This window comes from Mytilus californianus, unplaced genomic scaffold (assembly GCF_021869535.1).
Source record: "Mytilus californianus isolate M0D057914Y unplaced genomic scaffold, xbMytCali1.0.p SCAF_12, whole genome shotgun sequence".
Classification (NCBI taxonomy): Eukaryota; Metazoa; Mollusca; class Bivalvia; order Mytilida; family Mytilidae; genus Mytilus; species Mytilus californianus.
The window spans coordinates 24287646-24314043 of NW_026262604.1; the positions used below are offsets into that span (position 1 = coordinate 24287646).

The 26398-nt window shown below is 33.4% G+C and overlaps 2 protein-coding genes across 3 annotated transcripts; both read right to left on the reverse strand.

Moving 5' to 3' along the window:
• Nucleotides 1–4120: 4120 nt before the first annotated feature.
• LOC127721576 (major surface-labeled trophozoite antigen 417-like) lies at nt 4121–26398 on the reverse strand. 2 transcript variants are annotated; one of them, XM_052228349.1, is made up of 14 exons: nt 26335–26398; nt 25269–25361; nt 21753–21791; nt 20267–20334; nt 19286–19448; nt 18012–18209; nt 16532–16669; nt 15781–15900; nt 15139–15282; nt 10002–10178; nt 8757–9020; nt 8158–8304; nt 7070–7159; nt 4121–4261 (listed from the first exon to the last, which is right to left on the reverse strand). In XM_052228349.1, the coding sequence occupies exons 1-14, from the start codon at nt 26375–26377 to the stop codon at nt 4230–4232; spliced, it is 1716 nt and encodes a 571-aa protein (XP_052084309.1). In that variant the 5' UTR covers nt 26378–26398; the 3' UTR covers nt 4121–4229. The 2 variants fall into 2 exon arrangements, with proteins under 2 accessions (XP_052084309.1, XP_052084308.1); XM_052228348.1 differs by having other exon boundaries at nt 8158–8313.
• LOC127721580 (hornerin-like) lies at nt 10169–14317 on the reverse strand. The gene is made up of 3 exons (XM_052228353.1): nt 12757–14317; nt 11828–11944; nt 10169–10746 (listed from the first exon to the last, which is right to left on the reverse strand). The coding sequence occupies exons 1-3, from the start codon at nt 14183–14185 to the stop codon at nt 10628–10630; spliced, it is 1665 nt and encodes a 554-aa protein (XP_052084313.1). The 5' UTR covers nt 14186–14317; the 3' UTR covers nt 10169–10627.

The following is a 26398-nucleotide window of genomic DNA, read 5'->3' on the forward strand; positions in this document are numbered from 1 at the left end:
ATGGAACAAGATATGAACAATTGCAAGTCAAAGTATGACCTTCAACAACGAGCAAAAACCATAACGAATGCTAGCTATAAAAATGTAAACGATTAAAAAATGAAGACCTTCGGTCTGATTTGAAATACAACTTTGAAAAAAAAAACAAACAAATATGACAGATTGCAACCATCAACAACCACTGGTTTTGGGCACTCAGGACAAGGCTCAACATGTTTGTTTGCGCTCCACACCCCTTCCCCACCTTAGGTCAACCAACCCTTTCTCTTTTCCTTCTTTATTAGTGAATTTGTGTAACAACACAACACTTAAAATTGAGAAATGAAAATGGGATATATGTCAAAGAGACAACAACCCGACCAAAGAGCAGACAACTTAGCACACACAATAATAACATAAAGACACAAATTATTGAACCACCAGTACTCGCAGTTACTGAAAGCTAGTTCAAAGTAGCATTTTCAACTAATAGATAAACCATGTTCTATTAGATTAAAATCTCAATCGGTACTCATTAAACAAATTTCGCAAAACTTAAGCTAACATTTTAATTTTTGGTTTAGCAGAAGATACTAAGTAGTTTTTATTTTATTGATACCAATGTATCGAACATTTTAAGTTAAACAATTCCACAATACTATATTCATTTTGTGTGTCAATTTGTTAAGGGGGGGTTGTGAATGTTCAATAAAACACTAAAACCAATATTTAAATGTTTCATGGAAAGGCAAAGAATGAAGACTAGATAACCTAGATAACACACACAAAAATACGATTTTTTATTAAGTTATGCATTTTAAAGATCCAAAAGTAAAGTCTGTTGTCAAGGATTTTTGATAAAAAATTAAGGGGAAGTAAGTGAACGATGTTTAAAAATGCCTAAAACACCTATATAAAAAAGCTCTTGCACCCCTCTCAGAAATCAAGTTAGAACAAAATAGACCCAACTTTGCTCATATGAAATATCCACCAAATATATGCTAGGTATATTTTTCATCAATAACACAAATTTTCTGATTCAATAATCTTGAATAATAGCCACTTTTAACTAACATATAAGACACAGACCCAGGACCGTTTTACCGTATCACCAACACGTCGTCAGGACAATTTCGTTTGGCGAATTTGCACAACTTTTGCAAGATTGTCGCAATAATCCTCACATGGTACTAAAGGACCTATCAGAGAAAATTAAGCAACAGAACCGTTGTTTTATTTCCTTTCTGATACAATGTAAACAAACCCACCAGCACAGAATCAGGACCCAACAGCACCAGTCATGACCGAATCACCAGCACAGATAGTTCTCTCGCAGGACAACCTTACCCACCGTTATGTTACAAGTAAACGATAATCATTGGATAATTTTATCGTATACAAAACGCGTCATGTTACTGTGTAAAATTTCAAATAACATAATATGTTGATAAAGCAATAATGATGTCCTCAACTGTAAGTAAATCTTCAAAATGGTCTCTATTATATCGCCTAAATGACTCCCTGTGGAGTGGGCATTATCAAAACACAATTAATGTTAAATTTGGTTTTGAATGATGATTTGAAATAACACTTTCTCTCTTTCAGATCACAAAGGAAAACTATTGTATACAATGTTCCCAATACAACAAGTAGACTCGTACAAGATTAATGTGCAGTTCATTATCACAGCTGACATGCCAACTGATGTTGAGATAATTTCAGAATATGCAGAAATTAAAAGAACTATAGTCATTAAAACGGGTGTTGCATATATTGACATTCCAAGCTTAGTAATGAATTCAGAAACGGGTAGAACATTTACAACCGTTATGATATCGGCTGATCAACTGATTACAGTTGTTGAAATGTTCCGTAAATCGTATTGTTACGATGGATTTCGTCTATGTCAATCGTCAAGTTTTATTGGTTTGCCTTCCAATAAATTAGGAACAGAATACTCACTTACAACATACCCGACCAACCAACAAAACTGTGGTATAATGGCTTCAGTTACAAACACTACAGTTTTTATAGAGTCTGCATCAGTCAGTAGTATATCAGTTGGAGGTGCAACTGTAAATCCTGGACAAAAATTTAAATTGGTTCTTGATTATTTGGAAGGCTTTAATATCAATACAGATGCCAATCTGACTGGAACAAAAATCTATGCAAACAAACAGATTGTCGTTATCAGGAAATAAATATGTATATTTTAAAGAATACCGCAGATGTGAAGATTTTTGTGACTTTGTATCTGATACTGTGTACGAAAGTCTGATTTCTGCTGACAAATGGAGTCGCAATTTTATCATACCACTAATCCAGAAGGCTTCCAGTGTTAGAATTCGAATCGTAAGCCGAAATGAAAATACCACAACACTCATATGGGCTAAGTCATCAGGACCAATGACTGTGCATGGAGATAACATAGAGGTAGATTTATCTGTCAAGTCAAATTATGTATCTGCGTCTCATCCGATCAGTCTATCTATTTATATAATATTTAAAAATAAAGGTATGGCCACGTCGATTGTTCCGGGAATCGATCATTTTTCAAAAGAGTATGTGATTGCACCACCAAAGCATTCCGCATACACAAATTACATATCAATTATCATCAAATCATCGGACGTCGACGGACTTCGATTTGTTGGAAGTCTTTTCTCTGTGGAAACCTCTGTTATAATGGCGCGTAATGAAAGTTTCACAACAATTGTAAAGAAAATGGCTGGTTTTTCATTTTACAAAATACGTCATGTGTCAAATAATGCATTATATGGAGTTTTTGTTTATGGATTTGGTGGAAATACAGCTTATGGATATCCGGCAGGATTCAGATTATAAATTAACGTCTGGCTCTTAGGTTTGTGGCAGATGCTACGAAAGACGTCATGGAAAGTATTTGTATCTGGGACTGTCATTGTATTTGAAACCATTACAACATTATTCACTGATGTATTTTATTTGAAATTAATAATTTATTTTTCTCTTTAAGAAGACCATAGAGCACAATATAACAATGTTGTTATAGTTTTTGTTAATTCATCGACTATCTACACTGTAATCTCATGTGCTTAGACATTATGTAATAATTACTTATCCATTCCTCAGTAACACAACCAATGACTATGCTACATTTCCTGAATAAAAATGATGGTTGTAATTTTATTCATCACAAAGCCTTCCATATATATATATATATATATATATATATATATATATATATAGCTAGATGATAAAACAAAACAAAATGCAATGCGTAAAATCCAATACTTTCGTATATACTGATTCAGTCTTTTTAGCCAGCTATTTATCAATGCAAAAGAAATTTTAAATTGTTTACGCTATAAATGCAATTTAGCATTAAGGCTCGGGAGGAAATAAAAGTTTTAGATTAAGTCATAAAAGCGGTACTTTCTTTTTTTTTCGTTAAAGGCTTAAAATCAAAATAAGGTCCCTCACATATTGAAAGAAATTTGCAGTACTCGTTAGAATTTTTGTCAGTTGCTTACAATCACAGATTTAGTCAAAGTAGTGTTCAATAGAAAACATGTCCGGAAACATAAAAAAAAAAACACGCTGGTGAGGGCACAACATGCAAATAATAGTTTCATCTGCGATCAACAATAAGGGGAGAAACGTATTTATACTATTATAGGTCCAATAAATTCTAGGGAAAAAAAGGTCTGTGCATCCATGAAATAAAAATAATAATGTGAATCAAACGTGTGCATCAAATTTGGTATTTATTCGTTAACACATACTGATTGTCCTGTCTTCTTTTACACAATGAGATCACCAAATGGGACATACCACTGAACTTGTATTTACCAAGGTTAACACGACGGGTGCCACTATAGAGGAGAGGTGTTTACATATACTGTCGGATCACCCGAGATCAATCCTATTTTCATGGGGTTCGTGCTGCTCAGTCTTTTGATGTCTATGGAGCGTTTTGTGCACGTTATTGTTATTTTGTCTTCTCATGTTCTTTTGCCATGGCTTTGTTAGTTTCGCTCGACTTATGAGTTTTGATATCCCCTCAGTATCGGCGCGCCTCCTTGTATCAAAAGTAATGTTTATCAGTGATTATGTATGAATCATATAATTGCGATAGTTTTTGGAGTATAACCAAACAAAGTATGAGAACAACACTTTATTAATAATGCATAATTTAAATGGTGATTGCAAGATTTATAAGTCATTATTTTTCATGGTATTGCTGTTTTGTCTGATACATGTACACTGTCTTATCTTCGGTATGATATTCCATGCCCTGGATCTAAACATAAATGAAAGCGATATTATTGCATCATTCTATAAATAATTAAAACAAAATCTGCAAACCTTCCTGATCACCTGAAATCTTCCCATTTTTTTATGGGTACATGATGTTAATTTATTTTGTTATGTAATGTTTTGTGGACTTGCTTGTCTTTTGTCGTCAATTGCGTTGTCAGTATATTTACGGCTTGTAAGTTTTGATCTCATCGTCCGCCCCCATTTTGTAGATGTGTAATAATAAACATTCCGTTATAGTACTTTTAAATGATTTGGTAATCAATAATATCGATAATCTGCCATAGGAGCCCAGATTAAATAGTTTGTAACACGACTTGTGTCACTAGTGAAATGGCTTCTTACTTTAGAGTTAATATGTTTGATATGTTTTCAAAATGTTTTCATTCTAACATCTACTGTACACTTATATTATTAAATATCATTTTAGTAGATAAGTAGTTTTAAGTCAACGGGAACACGCTTAGGTTGTGTAAAATCATGGAGCTCGTGGACAGGCTCACTACTTTTGAACAAAACCTTTTGTTGGTGTTTCGTGTTACAAGCATGCATTAAATTCGAATGAAAATGCATATCAACATACATCTGTTTTAAGACAGATTCCTTTTAAAAGTCATGGATGAAGTAAATGCTAACTTCTTTATATTCTATATTCTTAACATGCATGGGGGTCTGGCGATTAGTGATCTTATTGTCAGTATTCATTAATTATTAGGTAATTTTCCAATTTGTTTTTGTCATTTATTCTATATTCTTTAAATTTAGCACCGCATTATTCTTTTATTTTCTTTTTAGCTGTCTTTTTTATTTTGTTCTATATTTTTTTTTCTTTTGTACATCATTTTGTAAACTCTATGAAGTCCCTCACATATTGAAAGAAATTTGCAGTACTCGTTAGAATTTTTGTCAGTTGCTTACAATCACAGATTTAGTCAAAGTAGTGTTCAATAGAAAACATGTCCGGAAATATAAAAAAAAACACGCTGGTGAGGTCACAACAAATAATAGTTTCATCTGCGGTCAACAATAAGGGGAGAAACGTATTTATACTATTATAGGTCCAATACATTCTAGGGAAAAAAAGGTCTGTGCATCCATGAAATAAGAATAATAATGCGAATCAAACGTGTGCATCAAATTTGGTATTTATTCGTTAACACATACTGATTGTCCTGTCTTCTTTTACACAATGAGATCACCAAATGGGACATACCACTGAACTTGTATTTACCAAGGTTAACACGACGGGTGCCACTATAGAGGAGAGGTGTTTACATATACTGTCGGATCACCCGAGATCAATCCTATTTTCATGGGGTTCGTGCTGCTCAGTCTTTTGATGTCTATGGAGCGTTTTGTGCACGTTATTGTTATTTCGTCTTCTCATGTTCTTTTGCCATGGCTTTGTTAGTTTCGGTCGACTTATGAGTTTTGATATCCCCTCAGAATCGGCGCGCCTCCTTGTATCAAAAGTAATGTTTATCAGTGATTATGTATGAATCATATAGTTGCGAATGTTTTTGGAGTATAACCAAACAAATTATGAGAACAACACTTTATTAATAATGCATAATTTAAATGGTGATTGCAAGATTTATAAGTCATTATTTTTCATGGTATTGCTGTTTTGTCTGATACATGTACACTGTCTTATCTTCGGTATGATATTCCATGCATTTGAAGGTTTTTGTCATTTATTCTATATTCTTTAAATTAAGCACCGCATTATTCTTTTATTTTCTTTTTAGCTGTCTTTTTTATTTTGTTCTATATTTTTTTTTCTTTTGTACATCATTTTGTAAACTCTATGAAGTCCCTCACATATTGAAAGAAATTTGCAGTACTCGTTAGAATTTTTGTCAGTTGCTTACAATCACAGATTTAGTCAAAGTAGTGTTCAATAGAAAACATGTCCGGAAATATAAAAAAAAACACGCTGGTGAGGGCACAACAAATAATAGTTTCATCTGCGGTCAACAATAAGGGGAGAAACGTATTTATACTATTATAGGTCCAATACATTCTAGGGAAAAAAAGGTCTGTGCATCCATGAAATAAGAATAATAATGCGAATCAAACGTGTGCATCAAATTTGGTATTTATTCGTTAACACATACTGATTGTCCTGTCTTCTTTTACACAATGAGATCACCAAATGGGACATACCACTGAACTTGTATTTACCAAGGTTAACACGACGGGTGCCACTATAGAGGAGAGGTGTTTACATATACTGTCGGATCACCCGAGATCAATCCTATTTTCATGGGGTTCGTGCTGCTCAGTCTTTTGATGTCTATGGAGCGTTTTGTGCACGTTATTGTTATTTTGTCTTCTCATGTTCTTTTGCCATGGCTTTGTTAGTTTCGGTCGACTTATGAGTTTTGATATCCCCTCAGAATCGGCGCGCCTCCTTGTATCAAAAGTAATGTTTATCAGTGATTATGTATGAGTCATATAGTTGCGAATGTTTTTGGAGTATAACCAAACAAATTATGAGAACAACACTTTATTAATAATGCATAATTTAAATGGTGATTGCAAGATTTATAAGTCATTATTTTTCATGGTATTGCTGTTTTGTCTGATACATGTACACTGTCTTATCTTCGGTATGATATTCCATGCATTTGAAGGTTTTTGTCATTTATTCTATATTCTTTAAATTTAGCACCGCATTATTCTTTTATTTTCTTTTTAGCTGTCTTTTTTATTTTGTTCTTTATTTTCTTTTTTTTTGTACATCATTTTGTAAACTCTATGAAGCCCGTCATGCCGGCAATATACTTACTACTTGTACATTCACAGATCCTACAATGTGCCACATCGTACTTTATACACGATGGATGACAATCTGGTGGCAGTGGATGACATTCGCTACCTAGAAACAAAATAAATAAATAACTTGGAATATTTTTGAATGAAAGTAATGTTTCAACTCACACAGGGAATGTTAACCTACGATAGATATAGTTATTCGTGCCTCTTTTATCCGACTCATCGTGTCGGTCTAGAACAACGTAGGATTAATATTCATATTATATCGACGTGTTCTAGTCCTGAATACTCATACAAATTTCAAGCTAGACGATAAGCAGCTATCCATCATTATCATCGTTATGCCAATTTTGATTTTACGATTCGTTGCGAGTTTATGTCATGCATATAGCTCAGCAGCTTAAACTTTTAATTTTGTCTGTGAGTGTTTCAGATGAAGGTAAACCCAAAGCGCTTCGGACGCAATAATTTTATTAAGTATCTTTATCATTTTTCAGCCAATAATAACAACTGTCATGTTTTACATGTAAATAAATTGATGATGAAATATGCCAAAAGCTTCACATAATTTCACAACCCTTATGTAAGAATCATTGAAACGTTATGGATGATTGTCATATATAGTCTTACATGTCTTAAGAGGTTTCTCTTATCTGAAATCTCTTATCGTTATAAGTAATTACTGATACGACTCTTTTCCGTAAAGTGCATTTTATGAACTACAATTTTGAAATTGTAGAAAGCTTAGAATGGGTAAATTATATGAACTACAATTTATAAATTATAGAAAGCATACAATGAGCTAATTTTATGAACAATAATTTTGAAGTTACAGAAAGCATACAATGGGCTAATTTTATGAACAACAATTTTGAAATTACAGAAAGCATACAATGAGCTAATTTTATGAACATCAATTTTGAAATTATAGAAAGCATGTAATAAGTAAATTATATGAACTACAATTCATAGATTAAAGCATACAATGAGCTAGTTTCATGAACAATAATTTTAAAATTACAGAAAGCATACAATGAGCTAATTTTATGAACAACAATTTTGAAATTACAGAAAGCATATAATGATGTTTGAATATATTACCTCCAGTCATACCAGCACTACCCCCACCTCCTGATGACATTCCTCCTCCCATGGCACCTCCTCCTCCACCTCCCATCATGCCACTTCCACTTCCTCCCGTCATTCCTCCACCACTTCCGCCTCCGGATGTACCTCCTGTCATTAGACCTGTACCACCTTTATATAAACGGAACATTTATATATAAAAAATAATACCAAAGGATTGTTTCTTCTTTTGTTTAAACATACGAACAACCACGGTAATATATTTTATATCTTACTGTATACTCCAAATAAATATCTAACTAAGACAGGTATGAAACTGAGCTTTTGACTTTCAAATTCAAATTGTCCTTGATGTTCGGTATTTTTGTTATTTTACTTCTTACCAATTGTTACTCAGAAAGTGGGGATGAAAGATTTCTAATTTGAAGAGTTCTAGTTCTTGTTCGTTTGTAATAGTAAAACAGCTGTACAAATGAGAAGAGAAATTCAGTGAAAAAACCCAACAATTATCATTAAAGAAATATTAGAAATTCAACTTTACTTTGATACGATTTACTATAATTTACAATTGTCTACAGAAGGTAACATGAACTGCAATTTATTAACATATTTACCTGTAGTTTCGCATTCATGACATTCTTCCTTAACCTGCTGTACAACTTGAACCTTTTCACAATTATTACATGTCTCTTTTTGCTGTTGAACAAGAACAACTTGTGGTTTTGTTTCTTCACATGTGCTACATGCCTGACATTGACATGACGGGCATCCAGTGTTATCTTTATCACCGAGGATATATCCATGTTCACAGGTTGCCATACAGGATATAGTAGCATCACAACTACGTGATGTGTGGTGGCAGTCATTGCATGTTTGTTCTACAGTGTACAAATGTGTTCTACAGTGTCCAAGTGTTTAAACATGTGTTCTTCAGTGTACGAGTGTATAAAAGTGTTCTACAGTGTCGACCTCTTAAACTTTTTCAACGAGATAAAAGCTATAAGCTTGAATATAAATTATCATATTCAAAGCATTATGTATGTGCAAATTAATGAGAACATTTCTTTTTTGAAAACCTTAATTTCATTGCAATGCAATTTAAGGTTGTGGTGGTTCTAAACGTTTTTGTTCAGTATACTTTTGTTATTATTTAATAATCTATTTCAGCGCTTTGTTGCTCAGCATTCATATAAATTGATCTATTACTAACCCGGACTCCTTAATATTTTACTACAATGTGACAATTATTGATGCTCCTTTAGCTAAATTATACTTAAATTAGGAAATTCAAACCAAGTTCCTCAAGAGTATATTGACCAGATCTGCAGTCATTTCACGAAAGGGTTGTCTAGAAATATATAAAAGGCTCTTCTACCTGACTGTACTTGTTCGTACATGTATGAATTGTCATTCTCCTGAATGTGGCACTTTGTATTTCAAATTGTATTGGATAAACAACAGGAGGTGCTTACCATATCGACGTGTCTGGTTATATTCTTATGTTAAAAAGAGGCAGCAGACAGCCAGCAGATACCAAAGAGACATTCAAGATCCAAAAGTTAAATAGGTTAGATTGCGTAAGGTACTGTTACAAATTCTTTAGATTTTGGCCTTAACCACTTTGAAATCTGTCAATCCGGTCTATTCCCGTTTGAATGGTTTTACACTAGTAATGTTTTGGGGCCCTTTATAGCTTACTGTTCGGTGTGAGCCAAGGCTCCGTTTTGAAGACCGTACTGTGACCTATAATGGTTTACTTTTATAAATTTTGACTTGGATGGAGAGTTGTCTCATTGGCACTCATACCACATCTTCTTATATCTATTTATTTGTGTTTGCAAAAGCAATGAAATACATACTTTGTACTGTAGCACAGGTACAAGCAGGACACCCATCACGACCAGCACTACCCAATGTGTAGCCTTCCTTACATGACGTCATACAATTGAATGTTGCAGGGCACTGTTTCAATAAGGTGACTGTCTCAGTTTTTGATGGTTGTTTTAAAGGCTCTGTTACAATCACTGGTTTTTGTTCTGTAAAATTATAATTTAAATTTTCAAATATTTGTATTTTAATTGTTCCATACTTTTTTGCATGTAAAATGAAATTCAAAATATTTAAACGAAATAAGTATTAGAAAACAAAATGTGTATTGTTGGGTATAAAGATAAAAGTAAAAAATAGTTTTAAGCAAAAACGCAACTTGGCATGTACAAAATACACCATACAAATAATCCAACTGTATAACGTCATCAGCGGTAGCATATAATCAAGCAATGAAAGTAACAATACAACAGTCAAGATTATGGATTAATATATAATGTTTCTGAAAGGCAGTTGTATATATGGAACAGCATGTGTAATGAAATGGTAAAAAGAAAGACCAATGATTAGTGTGGCAGACAGTATAAGAAATACTAGAAGATGATGTTGTATCAAGATTGATAGATAGAACATTTTATTTTGTCTTTATATCTCGGGGTCATCCAAATGATTTTATACAGTCACATTTAGGACATCCATCAGATCCTCGCATGTACGCCGATTTACAGATGTCAGAACAGGCAAATGTCCCCATGCAGTCAGCAGGTGATGCGGTTCCTAAAAATAAAATTTACTTTTAACAATATGTACTAGTTTCATTTTTTTTTAAACTTGTATAAACATGTTTCAACGAAATTAAAAGTTATTGGGTAAATTGGCGGTGGTTGCTAAATATATGTGTATGTGTTGCCAATTATTAATTCGTTTATATGGTCCAAAATCATGATGGTACATTAAATTTCTTCAGTAAAACATGCTTAATATCCATGGCAAGTATTCTTAATGATTAATTACTACTATTTGATATCAAATCAGATTTTCACAATTGAACATTCCCTTACCTATATTTAAACACATTTTATAGAATATAAATCTCCTATCTTTTTATGTGATTCGGTATGAGAATGGCTTAATATCAAGGAACAAAATAAAAATATTTTAGATTTTATCTGTCTTGTAAACATTTTTGTTTTATTTAATTCATATCACGACGATTTAATTCAAACTCATATATATATATATATATATATAATTCGTCTCAAATTTAGCCCAAAATGTTAGAGCTTTAAATTTGCGTCAACAAATTTTTGTTCTTCCCTCAGCGGGATTCGTACCCTTGCTTCTGTGACATCACCGCCCACACCGTGTCCAGCGCCCTAGACCACTCTACCACCTTGGCTACATATAAATGTAGCTTTCGGTGTCGATGTAATGTCTTTCCTCGTCGGTTTTATCTAGGGTTGTAACACAGTACATGATGTATAATGGCAAGTAGATGGTGTACCTTTCATATCAGCTATTTGTCAGCTATGTCAGGCGCCCTATATATATATATATATATATATATATATATATATATATATATATGTGTGTGTATTTTTGAACTTTTATTTTGTGTATCATTACTTAAATTTGTTATTCTATTGATGAACAATTCGCCGTTTTATAATTTAAAGGATTTTCATTTCATCGTTCATATCCCGAAATGACAATAACTTCAAGTCATTGGTTCAATTCTCATTGTTTAGAACAATGTTAGCCTATCACACATTTTTGTGTACGCTTTTGAAAGTATTTCCCAGAATTCATAAAATTCTAAAATGACCAATCACATGCTCTGTATTAGTTAATAACTTACTATAACCTCCAGCACATTCACATGACGGACATCCATCAGGACCGGGAATGTAACCAATCGAACATTCATGGGGACAGTAAAATGTCGTCGGACAAGACAAAACATTAGATTTCTGTGCTGTAAATTATGAAAAATAAAAATTGTTATTATTGCACTGATTTATCTCTGAATTACTTTTGCGCTTTTTAACTTATTTGCTTCGCGCGTCTGGCATACAAACGTTTAATCCTGGTATCTATGATGAGTTTATTTATTTTCCTAACAGATATGTTTAATGTTTGATATTTTAGACTAAAACTTGATGAAATCAGAATGTTGCGGTTTTCATACACAACTGATATGGCAGCCGTTACTAATGAATAAATTGTTGCTGTTGTCATATTGCAATGCCATATTGTTCAAAATACATAATTTAGCACTATAAGATAATCTTACAAGTAAATAAATATCACAACCCTTTCTTATTGGCTAAAAACAAACTAACATTGTAGAATACCGCAATCAACATGTGTGTTTAGTAACAATGCCAAATATCTATGTCATTTTAACAAGTTAATGATTAAACTGACAGTTGTGGTGGCAGCTTTCTCCTTTCTCCTTTTATTGTTCAGTTAATAGGTGATTTCTTTTAATACTTTTGACTTATGATAGTAGCATGTTTGTAAAATATATCTTGCGGAATTTAAATATAAAACGCTTTTATATATATATATACTTTTTTGTTTCATTCCCTTCGTTTTGCTTATAAGTTTATATCTTTCTTTGTTAATTTGTTCCCTAATGATATAAATAAGGAGATGTGGTATGATTTCCAATGAGACAACAATCAACCACAGACCAAAGGACAAAGATGTGCACAAAAAATAAGCTATATTGAGATTGAAGGTCAACATAAAGTTGACATTGACAATTTCCAACTGATTTCATACCGTTATTGTTATCTGTACTTGTTTGTTGTGCTCCGGTTATTTGTTGTGCTCCGGTTGTTTGTTGTGCTCCAGTCGTGTGCGTACTACTGGGCTTTTGTGTGTTTGTTGACTGTTGACTTCCGGATGTTTGTTGTCCTCCTGATGAAAAGGGTCCAGAACCTTTTCCAACTTGACCTTGACCGTTGATCTGATTTTGATGAGGTAGACCTTGCATTGTTTCTCCCTTTCCAGTTAGACAGGAACATTTAGGACAACCATTCTTATCGGCTTCTGCAAGTTGATATCCCATTGGACATTGACCCATGCAGTGCATAGTCTCTGGACAATTTTTGATAATATGGGACACATCAACATTGCCATTTCCTTGTAATCCAGCAAGCCCGTTTGATCCGCCTTGCATTGAATTTATAGGACCTTGTCCACCACCTGTAGTCGGACTTTTTCCGTTCTGCATTGAACTAAATGGTCCCTGATTACCACCAGTCGAAGGACCTTGGCCATTTTGCATTGAACTAAAAGGACCCTGTCCACCACCTGTAGTCGAACCTTTTCCGTTCTGCGTTGAACTAAATGGTCCCTGATTACCACCAGTCGAAGGACCTTGACCATTTTGCATTGAACTAAAAGGACCCTGTCCACCACCAGAATTTGCTACCTGGCTGTTTTGTCCCGAACTGAAAGGACCTTGGTTCCCTCCGGTTGATGGACCTTGACCACTGCTTGTCACTGATCCTTGTCCGTTTTGCATAGAGCTAAACGGACCTTGTGCTCCACCAGAATTTGAGCTTGTTTGCCCATTTGTATTACCTCCAGCTTGTGCAAATGGACTCTTTCCAGAATTACCTCCTGCTTGGGCAAAAGGACCTTTCTCAGTATTACCTCCACTTGCTTGTGAATAAGGACTCTGTTTAAATCCCTCATTTCCAAAGAATCCATATCCAGAAGCAACAAATGGTCCTGTACCAGTAGTGTTTATACCGGCCGAAGGTCCTTGATTCCCCATGGTGTTTCCTAAGGATTGGGATACGGTTCCTGTTCCAAGACCACTCTGTGAGAGACCACTACCAGTATTGGACTGTTGCAAAGTACCTTGAGCCATGTTTTCCCCGCCAGTTCCTATCAAATTACTTCCATGTTGTGCTTGACTTTGGCTATATCCGGTCCCGGAATTAGTCATGCCACCACCTGCGTTTGTCATACCACCTCCGTTTGTATTGAATGGTGATTGTCCAGTGCTCGTTCCGCCATTCTGTCCATTGTTTGTCGTGAGACCCTGGCCATTACCCATTCCACCACTTCCCGGTGTAAAAGGTGACTGAAGTCCTCCTGAACTAGTTTGACCTGGCTTCGTGCCACTATTTTGTGCTATATTAGCACTTCCTCCACCAGTACCGCAATCAGTACATGAACCGGTATTCTGAGTTGCCATTTGATTGGTTGTCGAGGTATGTGTATTGTCACAGTCATGACACTGATTGGTTGTCTGAGTGATATACACGTGATTGCTACCACTATTGACGTTACTACAGTCATTGCATTCTACAAATTTAAACTAATAAATCAATGTAAATTATAACTATTGATAGCATTGATGTCATCATATGAAGAAATATTTTCTTTATTTTGAAATAATTTTGTATTCGAGTACGATACCTTCCTCCGTATGTGCTCATAAATAATTATATTAGTAAAGATCAAACGATGTATAATGTAAGATAATTTAAGTATTTACACATTACATTTTTTTTTATTTTACAATTAAACTGACTATGGGTCTTGTCCGATACAGTTCATTTTGGTATATATATTTAACCAGATTCACAGTACTCTTTTCTCTTTTCTTTGTTTCAAGTTTACAGAAGCAGCTACGGAGCAGATGTTATTCATTATTTGTCTTTAGTTTTGAAATAAAAAAAAACATTACACCATTTAAATAATGAGATTATGTCTTTTTTTATAAAATTGAAATCAAATAAAAAAAATGTAATGATCTCTACAGAGGGAGGTATAAGTATCTCATTTAAAGAACAGAAATAAATAGCATCAACAAAATGTATCATACATGTGGGTCTGGATGAGGGTCGTTCAATTTTTTATTTTTTTATTTTTATGACCATTTTTCTCTATTCTTTATCTTTATGCCTATTGCTCTATTCTTTAAATTTTAACACCCCCTTTTTCTCTATTTTTTATTTTCATGGACTATTTTTCTCTATTATTTATTTATTTTTGCCCTTTATTCTGCACTTGTTGTCCATTTTTCTCTATTCTCTAAAATCCATCCAGGCCCTCATTACAGGGGTATCAAAAGGAAAAATAATTCAGAAAAAAATGCATTACCAGATTTCCATTTGAATTGTCAGGTCAATAACAAAACAATACCTGTGTGTACTGCTACCAAACATTCGCAAGTGGGACATCCATCTGTACCACATTTGTAACCAAGTGAACATTTACTGGGACAGGAAAATGAAGACGTACACGTGACTTGTTTCTGAACTACTTCTACAACCTTTAGTCCAACAACTGAAATGTTTTATATAAGACTCTTATGATAAAAAAAGTAATTATAAATATCAATATCTAGATCTTCTGTGTAAGCAACGGAATTTTCAACTTGATTATCGTGTACTATTTATTTATTATATTGCAAAAGATATGAAATCACTTTTACCGATTTTTTTCCAAACATTTATTTATTTCTTTCGTTTATAATTTGTCAGTGTTACAATCTACAATTCCAATACGATAGTTCCGAACTGATAATGACGATAGTCGTAATTTACTAGATAAGTGCTACTAACTTAAAATTCAATTGATTTGTTTTGTATTTCAATCATAAATTATACTAGTGCTCTTCCCCAATTTTGGGCCGATTTTCATATGTTTCAAGAAACCCGTTTAAAAGTGTCTCACAAGAACGACAACTGTTGTAAGCTTAGAAGTGTACACGTGTCCCACAAAAAAGACAACGCAAGTAAGATTTTGTTTAAAAGAAGCACTTATTATAAAAAAAGAAGGTACCTTGAGGTTTGATACAGCCACAGGTTGGACATCCATCAGTTCCACACTTGTATCCGACATTACATCCTGAGGAACACGTCAGTTTGCTAGCACAAGTCACTTCCATCTTAACTACTTGTGCTGCAATGATAATATTTAAAAAATACGGGTCAAGATACACAGTTGACAATTGTCAATGTATTTGGTTTGATTTTCCAACTATTTTGATAAGAACGCAACTAAAGAGTCGCATGTTGAAGAAACGCGTGGCACGTAACAAAAATTATAACAGAAAAGAAAGGATATTGGGTATCCATCCATGACACAAAATCAGTACATGCAAAAAACCCGAAAAGCAAAGGAACAAGCGCTTTTATACATCTCATAGTCAAAGTGAGTCCTTCAACACAGAGCAAAAACTCTCACCTCACTGCAAGTTTGAGACTGCCCCTAGCACCGGTTTGAGTGTAGTTCTTTGCAAACTGACGATCACGCCAGAATTGTGAATTCAAGAACAAAGCCATGGAGTAATATCAATAAAATAAATCTGGCAAAGAAATCAAACATTTACTGTCAGAATTTAGCCCGACAAAATTATAAGCGTGGTATCTTTCAAGAGTGTATACACAAGTGTGGTTCGCAGGTGTTTCAGACAAAAAGAATAATCGTTTGTTTTGAATATGGGAGGTTATAGAGGAAGTTTTATCAGATATAATTGCTTTATTCAAACAGGAAATGTAAACAAACTTCTTTTCGGGAATATAAAACTTACGAACAACACAGGCACATTCCTGACAACCATCAGTCTTAGTGGCTCCAAGTTGATAACCATTCTTACATGTTAGCATACACATTACAGTCGACATACAGCTCATTTTGGCGGGAGCTTTTGTTGGTGCTGGTGTTGGTTCTAAAAAAATATCCCTTTGGTAAGTGTTTTGTGTATGGTTATTTATTACTAAATACAAATTCCTTTGTGCTCATAATAGTAATTAAGGTTATTTTGAAGGAATACGTTAATGTGTTATCTCTGCCGACTCACTTACAAACTCAATTAAGTTCGGAGCTCTTTAGGTTTATTTTGTGAGTGAACGGCAGAGTTTCCCTTCAATGCACTCTATTAAAATAATCTTACTTACACATAATTCAACAATAAAAAATGATTACAATTAAGGATGTACTTGGGTGAGGTTTATGAATTTTTGTCAAATGTTCGGACTCCTTTGTTTTTGTCCTACGATACAGGGTAAATTGTTTTGCCCCATAACACCCATTTTACTTTTCTTATAAGACTTCAATGGCTCATAAAAGGTCATTTACCAAAATTCAAGCAGATTTTAGATTTCTTTTCTTTCAATTTGAGACCCAAAAAATACCAATGCAAATATAAGGTAAAAGTCCGAGTCAGCCTTTTCCCGCCATTTAAAAAAAATTAAATATCTCGAAAAGGAGCTCCATAACATATCAATATTGTTAGCTAATTTTGTTCCTTAACTAATGCTCTTTTGACTTATAGTACCAATTTTGAATTCTAGATTTTTTTAATTTCACCTAAGTACATCCTTAAATGCTCTATAAATGACTTCCAGGTAAGAAATGAATAATACTTATAGAATTACTTCACCTGTTTAGGAAGCCCTACGTGTGACATCATGAATTTGCCATGACGTTCACCAATATAAATTAAAATGTAAAAATGTATTCTATTATGGGCGTTTCCAAGAGAAAAGATGTCATGCACATTTATGTATATATCCTAATTTGTAATTGAGCGCCATACGAAGCCATTTAGGAAAACAATGTAATTTTTCACTGAGCTAGTATTTGGTTTTTGTAAAGACTACACTAACACCAAAAATCTCAAAAAAAAAATTTGAAAACTTACGATTCATCTGATCTTTGTTTAGTTTTTAAGAACATTGTTGTGAATTTGCAGCCAAGCACTTATTTTCTTATAAAGTTATTTAATCTTGTTATATGGTTTTGGTCAAATTTACTGTATTGAACATGGCATATCAGCTTGTTTGCACAGCTCTTTTTTGTCTGCAGTCAATTGTACAACATTGGAATTCATATCAGCAGTTTTGTAGATCCTTCAAGTATTAGAAGACAAAAACAAACTTTCGAATATCTATAGCTTTTAAAATACATCAAATAGATCCTTCCCCCTTTGTCTTTTCCGTTAAACAAGGACGAGAACACAATTGTATCATTATAAACGTCTAAAAGTATACACGTGATGAACAACGTACCTGGGATGCACGTGCAGGTGTTGCATCCATCACGACCTTTAGCCCCGAGGACATATCTCGATTTGCAAGTCATCATACAAAGTTTTGTACCAGTACATGAGGCTTCTTTATGTTGTACTTGTTGTACAACGTACGAATATGTCTTATGGGGCTGTGGTTTTGGTTGTTGTTGTGGTTGTTGTTTTGCCACATATACAGCTGAAAGAAAAACATTAAACATCGAAGTAAATATTTCTCTATTCTATAATTGATAAACGGTACATTGATGAAAATGTAATTATAATTGAATAACAATCGAATTAAACCTAAATTCAGAACTAATACAGAACTTAAATGCATCCTTCAATTGGTTTTACAAATGTTTCGTTAGGATACGGAATTCCAAATTTCAAAAACATATGTGATAGGCACTTTTTCATCAGAAAGGGAAGACGTGTGGTCAGTAACAGAAACATGTGATACATTACGAAAGCTTTGAAAAATGTGAGTGTGAATATGTGTCAATATGTGTGACTTGTGATCGATATGATGATAGTCTTAATATACTTGCTGTTAAGCGTGTGTTTGTGTGTTGTGTTACAAGCATACACGTCAATTTGCAATACTAACCGCTGTTTGTATTTTGGGAACATGTGTTGTGTGAAAAGAAAGTGTGATATTGTGATACTTTGTGTTACTTGTTTGTATTTGTGTTATGTTTCAGGTATACATGTGATACTTTTCCAGGCTTTGATTTTTCATACATGTGCTGTGTGACATGTACATGTGATAATGTGATTGTGCATGTTACTGAGTGTGTGTGTGTGTGTGTGTGTGTGTGTGGATACTTGTGTTGTGTGACAACTACATGTGAAAGGGTGATACTTTCTGTTTAATGTGTGTGCGCAGAGACGTGTCTTGTTTGATAAGTACTTGTGATAGTGTTATACTTACTGTTACTAATGTGCGTAGAGACTTACTGTTACCTGAGTACTGTGTGGAAACGTGCATTGTGTGATACTTACTATTACTTGAGTGTTGTGTGGAAACGTGCGTTGTGTGATACTTATCGTTTCTTGAGTGCTGTGTGGAGACGTGTGTTGTGTGATACTTACTGTTACTTGAGTGGTGCGTGGAAACGTGCGTTGTGGGATACTTACTGTTACTTGAGTGTTGTGTGGAAACGTGCGTTGTGTGATACTTATCGTTTCTTGAGTGCTGTGTGGAAACGTGCGTTGTGTGATACTTACTTTTACTTGAGTGCTGTGTGGAGACGTGTGTTGTGTGATACTTACTGTTACTTGAGTGGTGCGTGGAAACGTGCGTTGTATGACAGGTGCATGTTTTACATCCATTTCTGTCGACATTACCAAGGGAATATTTTCCTTTGCATGTCTGCATGCATAATTTTGTCCCTGGGCATTGACTTAATGGTTTGGACTGTGCCTGTGTCTGTGCCTTAAATTTTAATAATTAATGAATAAAAATTATAACGAAAGATAGCCCTGCAAAAGTCTCAACCAAAAGCTCGTACTTTGTCAAGTCGTAAAGATAATAAAATCCGTTGTGGTTCGAAGGTTTTGAGCAACAACAAAAATTTTGCAAAGGACCGACACAATTTTAGTTTTTTTTCAATAGAAATAATAGTGAGGAGTTTTCTTCAAGGACCACAAGGGGGAAAAGGATTTCAAGAACTCTGAAAAAAATGGATATATCTAGCTGTTTCAAGTGTTTCTTGTTCTGTCATCTATCGAATATGTTTTCCCATTTTAAGTTAATGTATGTAGGGGGTCTATGCTTTTTGTCAGACTCAAGCATATTACAAGTTCATCTTAATTTATTGTAAAAAAAAGTTTTTAATGCAATTGTGCTCTTTGCACCATGAAATAAAGACCAATATAAGATAAACATTTTTTTTCAATATGAATTTACTGTGGATAATTTTAATTTATCTGATAAGATTAACACCTGTTGGCTTTTATTCTGACATGCATTAGTTTCACATTAGATATTTATTTATCTAAAATATACTAAACAGGTCAGTTCTATTCGCGTATGCGTTGTATTTGTAGTGGTAGACACGTCGTTGACGACCATTTGTTGAGACTCGCCGTTCACCTTTTTAAGATATATGATCACGTTAATCCTGAAACAAATGTCACGTGCATTGATTAAAAATCATAGGTTGTGCGATTATATATATGTACCAAATATCTTCTCATTTTGTTTATATAAAGTTGATTTGCTTTATTACTAAGAGCACCTTGACCATTTACCTTATGTCCTCCAAACATTCCACCTCCTGACATTTGTCCAGGAACAAATCCGCCACCACCCATATGAACTTAAAAAAATAATTTAAGTCCATATTAATTTACGGTCCTTTTTAGTCATATATAAGTAATTTTTTGGAGCCCTTTATAGCTTGCTGTTCGGTGTGAGCCAAGGCTCCGTGTTGAAGGCCGTACCTTGACCTATAATGGTTTACTTTTATAAATTTTAACTTCGATGGAGAGTTGTCTCATTGGCACTCATACCACATCTTCCTATATCTATATATGTCTTCAACTGCTTTGGTTCTTATACATCCTTGGCTTTCATATATTCGGCTTTGGGCGGTCCTGATGAAGGTAAATCCAGAAGAGGGCTTCGGACGTATATAAGTATTGTTTTCATGTTTTAAGCATGTTAAATTTAAACACATTTTATTCACGGATAATAAGACAGTAAGACAATTCGCACAGAAATATGAGAATGAAGGTACAACTAAAATACAAATATGTATGGACGCACAGCCACTAAGATATATTAATTGATTGATGTTAGTTTAATTTACAGTTGCGAATACTTCCTGTATGCAATCGTGTATTTGAATTTAATAAGAAATCTATAATACTAAAGGAACGAATATTCAGATTTTTCAGGAAAATGCGTGGTTCATACTGAAAGAAATGTAGATTCGATTGTACAGGTTGTTCTCGCAATTAGGCTTGGTTCTCGTTTATTTTCAAATCAAATTTGTATGCATTTGTTATTACGGAATTTTCCCATCAGTAAAATATTCTGGACTTCTGTGATGTCACAAATATCCATTAAATAGATATTACTTCATAATATAAAAATTCTGTTATATGTTTTCCTCTGGAACAAATATTGCAGAATTTGTTCTTTACGGAATAGATATTATAGAATATTTTTCCAACAGGAACATATATTATGGCAATATATTATAACAAAGTTTCCATGGGAACTTCTGTTAGGCGGAACAATTATATGTTGACACCACAACGTAGGTGCTTAGATACAAAGAACATTTCCAAATATGTATGAAATTGCAGTGAATAAGTAAATAGATTGATATTCTAATATAGTGAACATCGTTCGCAGCAAAATAAAATTCAATTAAACAAATATACAGACATGTAGATATGAAAGAGGGTATGGATGGGGGTCCTCAATTCTGTATTCTTTAATTTTTTTAGCCATTTTTCTCTCATCTCTATAAATTTTGACCATTATTTTCTATTCTTTATATTTAAGCGCACACTTATTCTCTATTCTTTATTTTGTTGCCCTATTATTCTCTATTCTTTATTTTTGTTTGCCATTTGTTCTGCACTTTTTGCCCATTATTCTCCATTCTGTAAACCCCATCCAGACCCTCATGAAAGTGCTACCATGACTCTACATGTAACGTTCCAAAGGGTCATAAATAAAACAATATAAAACTATTTGGTTATTACTTATAAAGTATTTGCTTACGTTGTGGCATTCCATGGTATCCTCCAGGGTGAAAGTTTACTGAAAGGAAAAACAATATGTATAATTATAATTTCAGAAAACAGGTATGTTTTAACAGGAACACGATGGTAAAAATGCTTACTTATTTAACTTATTAGAAAAAGAATGTTTATTTATTTTTCATATCAATAAGAAATAGTAGATTGGGTTATTTCTCTTTTTCTGTAGCATTGTCAAGAATTTCTTAAGTTTTCTAAGAAATAAAGTTTAAACAATACATGTACAAGGGGAAAAACTAAAAAAAAAAATTTATAAAGCACTAATGTCTGATGTTCAGTCACATATTTCGAAGTTGCAAATGAATTTGTTCTTCTGTACACAGGGAAATTTCACCTCAAACGAGCTTATACGTGAAGTTCACGTGAATTTCAAAATAAAGTTTTTCAAATAACAAATAACATCTTTACTTTCAAATTTAATTAAAGTCATGAAAAATACATTTTTGTTGTTGTTGTTGTTAAGTTTACGTGAGATTCATGTGAATCTCAATGCACGTGAAATTAACGTAAAAACACATGAGTTTCACGTATAAGCTCGTTTGAGGGGAATTTCACGTGAAATTTTTTACGTGAATTTCAGGTGATATTCGTGTGAAATTCACCCGAGCAAAATTTGCCTGTGTATAGGGTTCCCAACGGAGGTTGAAACCTGAAAATGCCGGGGATTATACTTCAGTCATATTGCCATATGGGCCAAATTCCCGGAAATATCCATGACTTCTAAAGTTTGGTAGAATATCTTATGGTTCAATTTAATGAAATTAAAAGCGAGCTAAAAATATTTTGAACATATTGAATATTTGGGGCCAGAATATTTATTTTCATGTGTGATAAGGCAAGATTATTTATTTTCACATAAATGGGGACCAGAATATTATTTCCAAAATCTGCCAGCTCCCCCATCCACCCAACCCCCTTCAGAATCAAATCCCTTACGCATCCAGACTACTATTATGTTTTTGATTTTCTTTTGGGTTTAAATGACCAATAATGATCTTCATCAATTTTTTCCATGAAACTTGAATCGGATTTTAATATAACTGTTCCCCTTTCAGAAGCATAAGTATATGTCACCAAGCTCTGGTAATCAGGCATAAAGTAATACACAAGATATAAACAACATTTCCAGTAAATTTTCTCTTTAAGGTGGTACCCAACACCTTGACTAAAATTAATTTGGCTCGTTTAATTTTCATAAAATTTTGACATAATGTTTACTTTGACCCTTTGACAAAAATATAAAAATTTCAAATAATTTGAACCAACCACTTTATCAGAAAAATTTCATTGGTTATATAGCAGTTTGACAAACACTAATTTTGATCATTGAGAAGCGTAATATTTCCTTAACAAAACAACGTGATTAAAACGTTTAGCTGATTTTTACAGAGTTATCTCCCTGTAGTGTTAGGTACCATCTTAATATTTTATTTATTTATCATGAAGGATTTCTGACAAATTTTCCACAAGGATAAAAAGTATGATGACCTTTAACATCATTTTTTTAAATCTGCACCACCATTATGCCAGGCTTTACTCGAAAGGTTTTATTTTCATCTTCAAAATTAGTCCAAAGTCAGCCGTGATGTAGTTGACTGGTCGTTCCTTTATATTTTTGATATACCCTACTTAACATCGTACTATTTTTTACTGAACAAACAAAAACAAACAAAGTAGAAATTTAAATTCTACCGTTTATATTATTAAACTATTTAATTTGATCTAAAAAAATGTTCTAATTAACAAATATTTACTGAAATAAATGACATTTTTGTGCACACTTTCGCAAATGTGACTTAAGCACGAAGTTTGCGATCCTTAATAAAATAGTGTTTGTAGTAATGCAGATTTGTTTTACTTGTTTCCAACTTAAATGTAACATTTTCACAGCGTATATCTTATAAATCGTACGAGATTCAATTGCACACCCAAAACTATATGGAATACAATTTTGCATAACACGAGTAAGGTATAAGAAGGTGCAGTCATTACTATTATAATTGTGCCGTTCAATTCGATCTCGCACATTTTGACACTAACCATTTCATAACTAAAGAAAGGCCTAGGTTTTTTTAGATTCGGATCCAAAATATGTTTAAAGATAAATTGTGTCTTCACAGCACTACATCATTAGTTTTATCATGCAAGAATAAACGATGTAATAGTTATACACCGAGGGATAGGTGTGTCTGGATAAGAAACCCCGACGGCCGGAGGCCGCAGGGGTTTCTCATCCAGACACGCCGTATCCCGAGATGTATAACTAACTTACACCCAATGCTAAACCCTATATTTGTTAACATTGATTATTAAATGAAAAAGAACGGATAGCATATTTATTGACAAAATCAAACCACGATTTATAAGAAAAACATATTATTTTTACATAAAACCCCACTAGTAACTTTACTTTGGCTATGTTCGTTCAAACTTTGACAAGTGAGTAGATTTTATAAATGTCAAAGTTGCTGTTTTGCATATTCCCGTTAAATCCTAGTGCTAATATGGATCAGCAGTTCAAGATTGACCGTTTCGTGCTTTCTTGTTACAAAAAAAATACATCATGCTCCTTGTATGCAGTTGTCAATATGGACGGGTATAACACGGACGACATTTTGAGTCAAGCGTTGGATTTGGTAGAAGAGACTAAAGATAAAGGCAATATTATAACCCAAAGTACTTACCTGTATCAGTTTAATGAAGGTAATCATAAAAGTATTTTTTATGTAACGATTTTATAAAAAAAAAAGCCCCCCCCCTTCTCGAGAATAAACAAACATTCACATTCGGACTCCCTTTTTGGGGGCAATCCAGGTGGGTCCGGGAGTTAGAATCCACGTTTTTTTATAAGATCAATGCTTTAGAATAGAGACATATGACTGGGATCAAAAATGTTACCTTCAAGCAAAGGACTATTTAGGGAGCAACCATTTTAACTTCAAAAGGGGGGTATGATTTTCTGTCGGAGTCAGAAATTTTTTCTCTCTTGCAAATAGCGAACAATTTTATTTAGTTTTTCAACGCTATGAATCAAATTATTTTTCCCTTAAAGGATTTTTTTTTTGTGTTTTTTTTTTTATATATCTTGAAACAACTTGTAGTGAACACGTCTATTAGTAATTTCTTATGTTCATGCTATTTAAAAAATAATCAATTTCTATTGTAATGAATAACAATGGACTTTGTTTTCGGGATGTAGAAGCAGGGGTTTCCAGAAACCCTGCTCGTCACACCCTGTGGTCAAATCCATTGTTATTCGTAACAATAGATCTATTCAATTTACACTTGTTTCAGAAATAGAAACTATGAAGTATAACAATAGAACTGGGGTGTAATATTATTTTATTGGAATATATATATATATATATGATATGTATCTTTTCGAAAAAAAATGTTCAATCAACATAAAATACCAGACTCCTTTTTCCTTTTCTCCCCTCTTTGACAAAAGAAAGTTCATGTGTGACTTAATACTCACAGACACCACAAGCACATAGGAGACATCCTCTTTCATCAAGTTTAAAACAGCCCGGGGCACATCGTGGAGGGTTTGGACAAGGTCCATAGGCCGCTGTAAGAGAGTGTATCAAATATCAGCTATATGAATGTAATATGTAATATTACTGATTCGGATAAAGTTTATCATATTAATGATAGGAAAATAACTTATTACTTTTTTTGTATCATTATAATTATTATTATAATTATTATTATTATTATTATTATTATTATTATCTTTTAATTATTTATCTTGTCTGGCAGCTATTAATAACATAAAACGTTACCAATTTTACTCCACCAGGTGCGCATGTTGACAACAAAATGTTTCTTCAATGATGCTCGAGACCAAAAGTTAAAAATCTAAAGCCAAATACAAAAGTTGTAGAGCTGTTTTTAAACTGGTTATTGATTATTTCTTGTGCTTCTTCATTTCAATCGCTCTTTATAGAATTGCGTTGTGTTTAGCATTGAATATTTATAGTATCCAAGACTTGAAGACATTGAAATTTATAGTAGCCAAGCCTTGAAGACATAGTGGCGGCCTAAAGGGATGTGCCCTCAGTCTTCAACCAAGGCTATTATTTCACATATCGTAATTTCTAAACACAACTTTTTCGATAAATTATATTTGACTGTCGATTTTTTAACCAAACCAGTATAAATTACATTCATAATATCTATTTATTGAACTTTAGCATGAAATGAACGAAAAATTCCTAAATAATGGAAAGGCTTAATATAACCTTTTTATTTCATTTTTAGTACTTCGGATTAATGCGGACAACAATTGCGCTAAGCTCCAGTTACTCACATCAACGTTCTAGTGCCTATTATAATATTGGCAACATTGTCCGGACTATTGCGGTAAGCGTCGCACAATCACGTTGACAAAATATTTCACGACTTCAGTCATTCTTAAAATGTCGCGGTCAATGGGTTAAGCTGACATGAAAGTTAATTATAGAAACAGAATAGGTGCACTATTAAATATAATCTTAAATCATTATGTAACACATAAGGAGTTTTAACAAAACAATACTCACAAATAGAAGTAATTGCTATTGAGATGGTAATCCAAAAAATCATTCTGTTTGTTCTTTCAGTTTG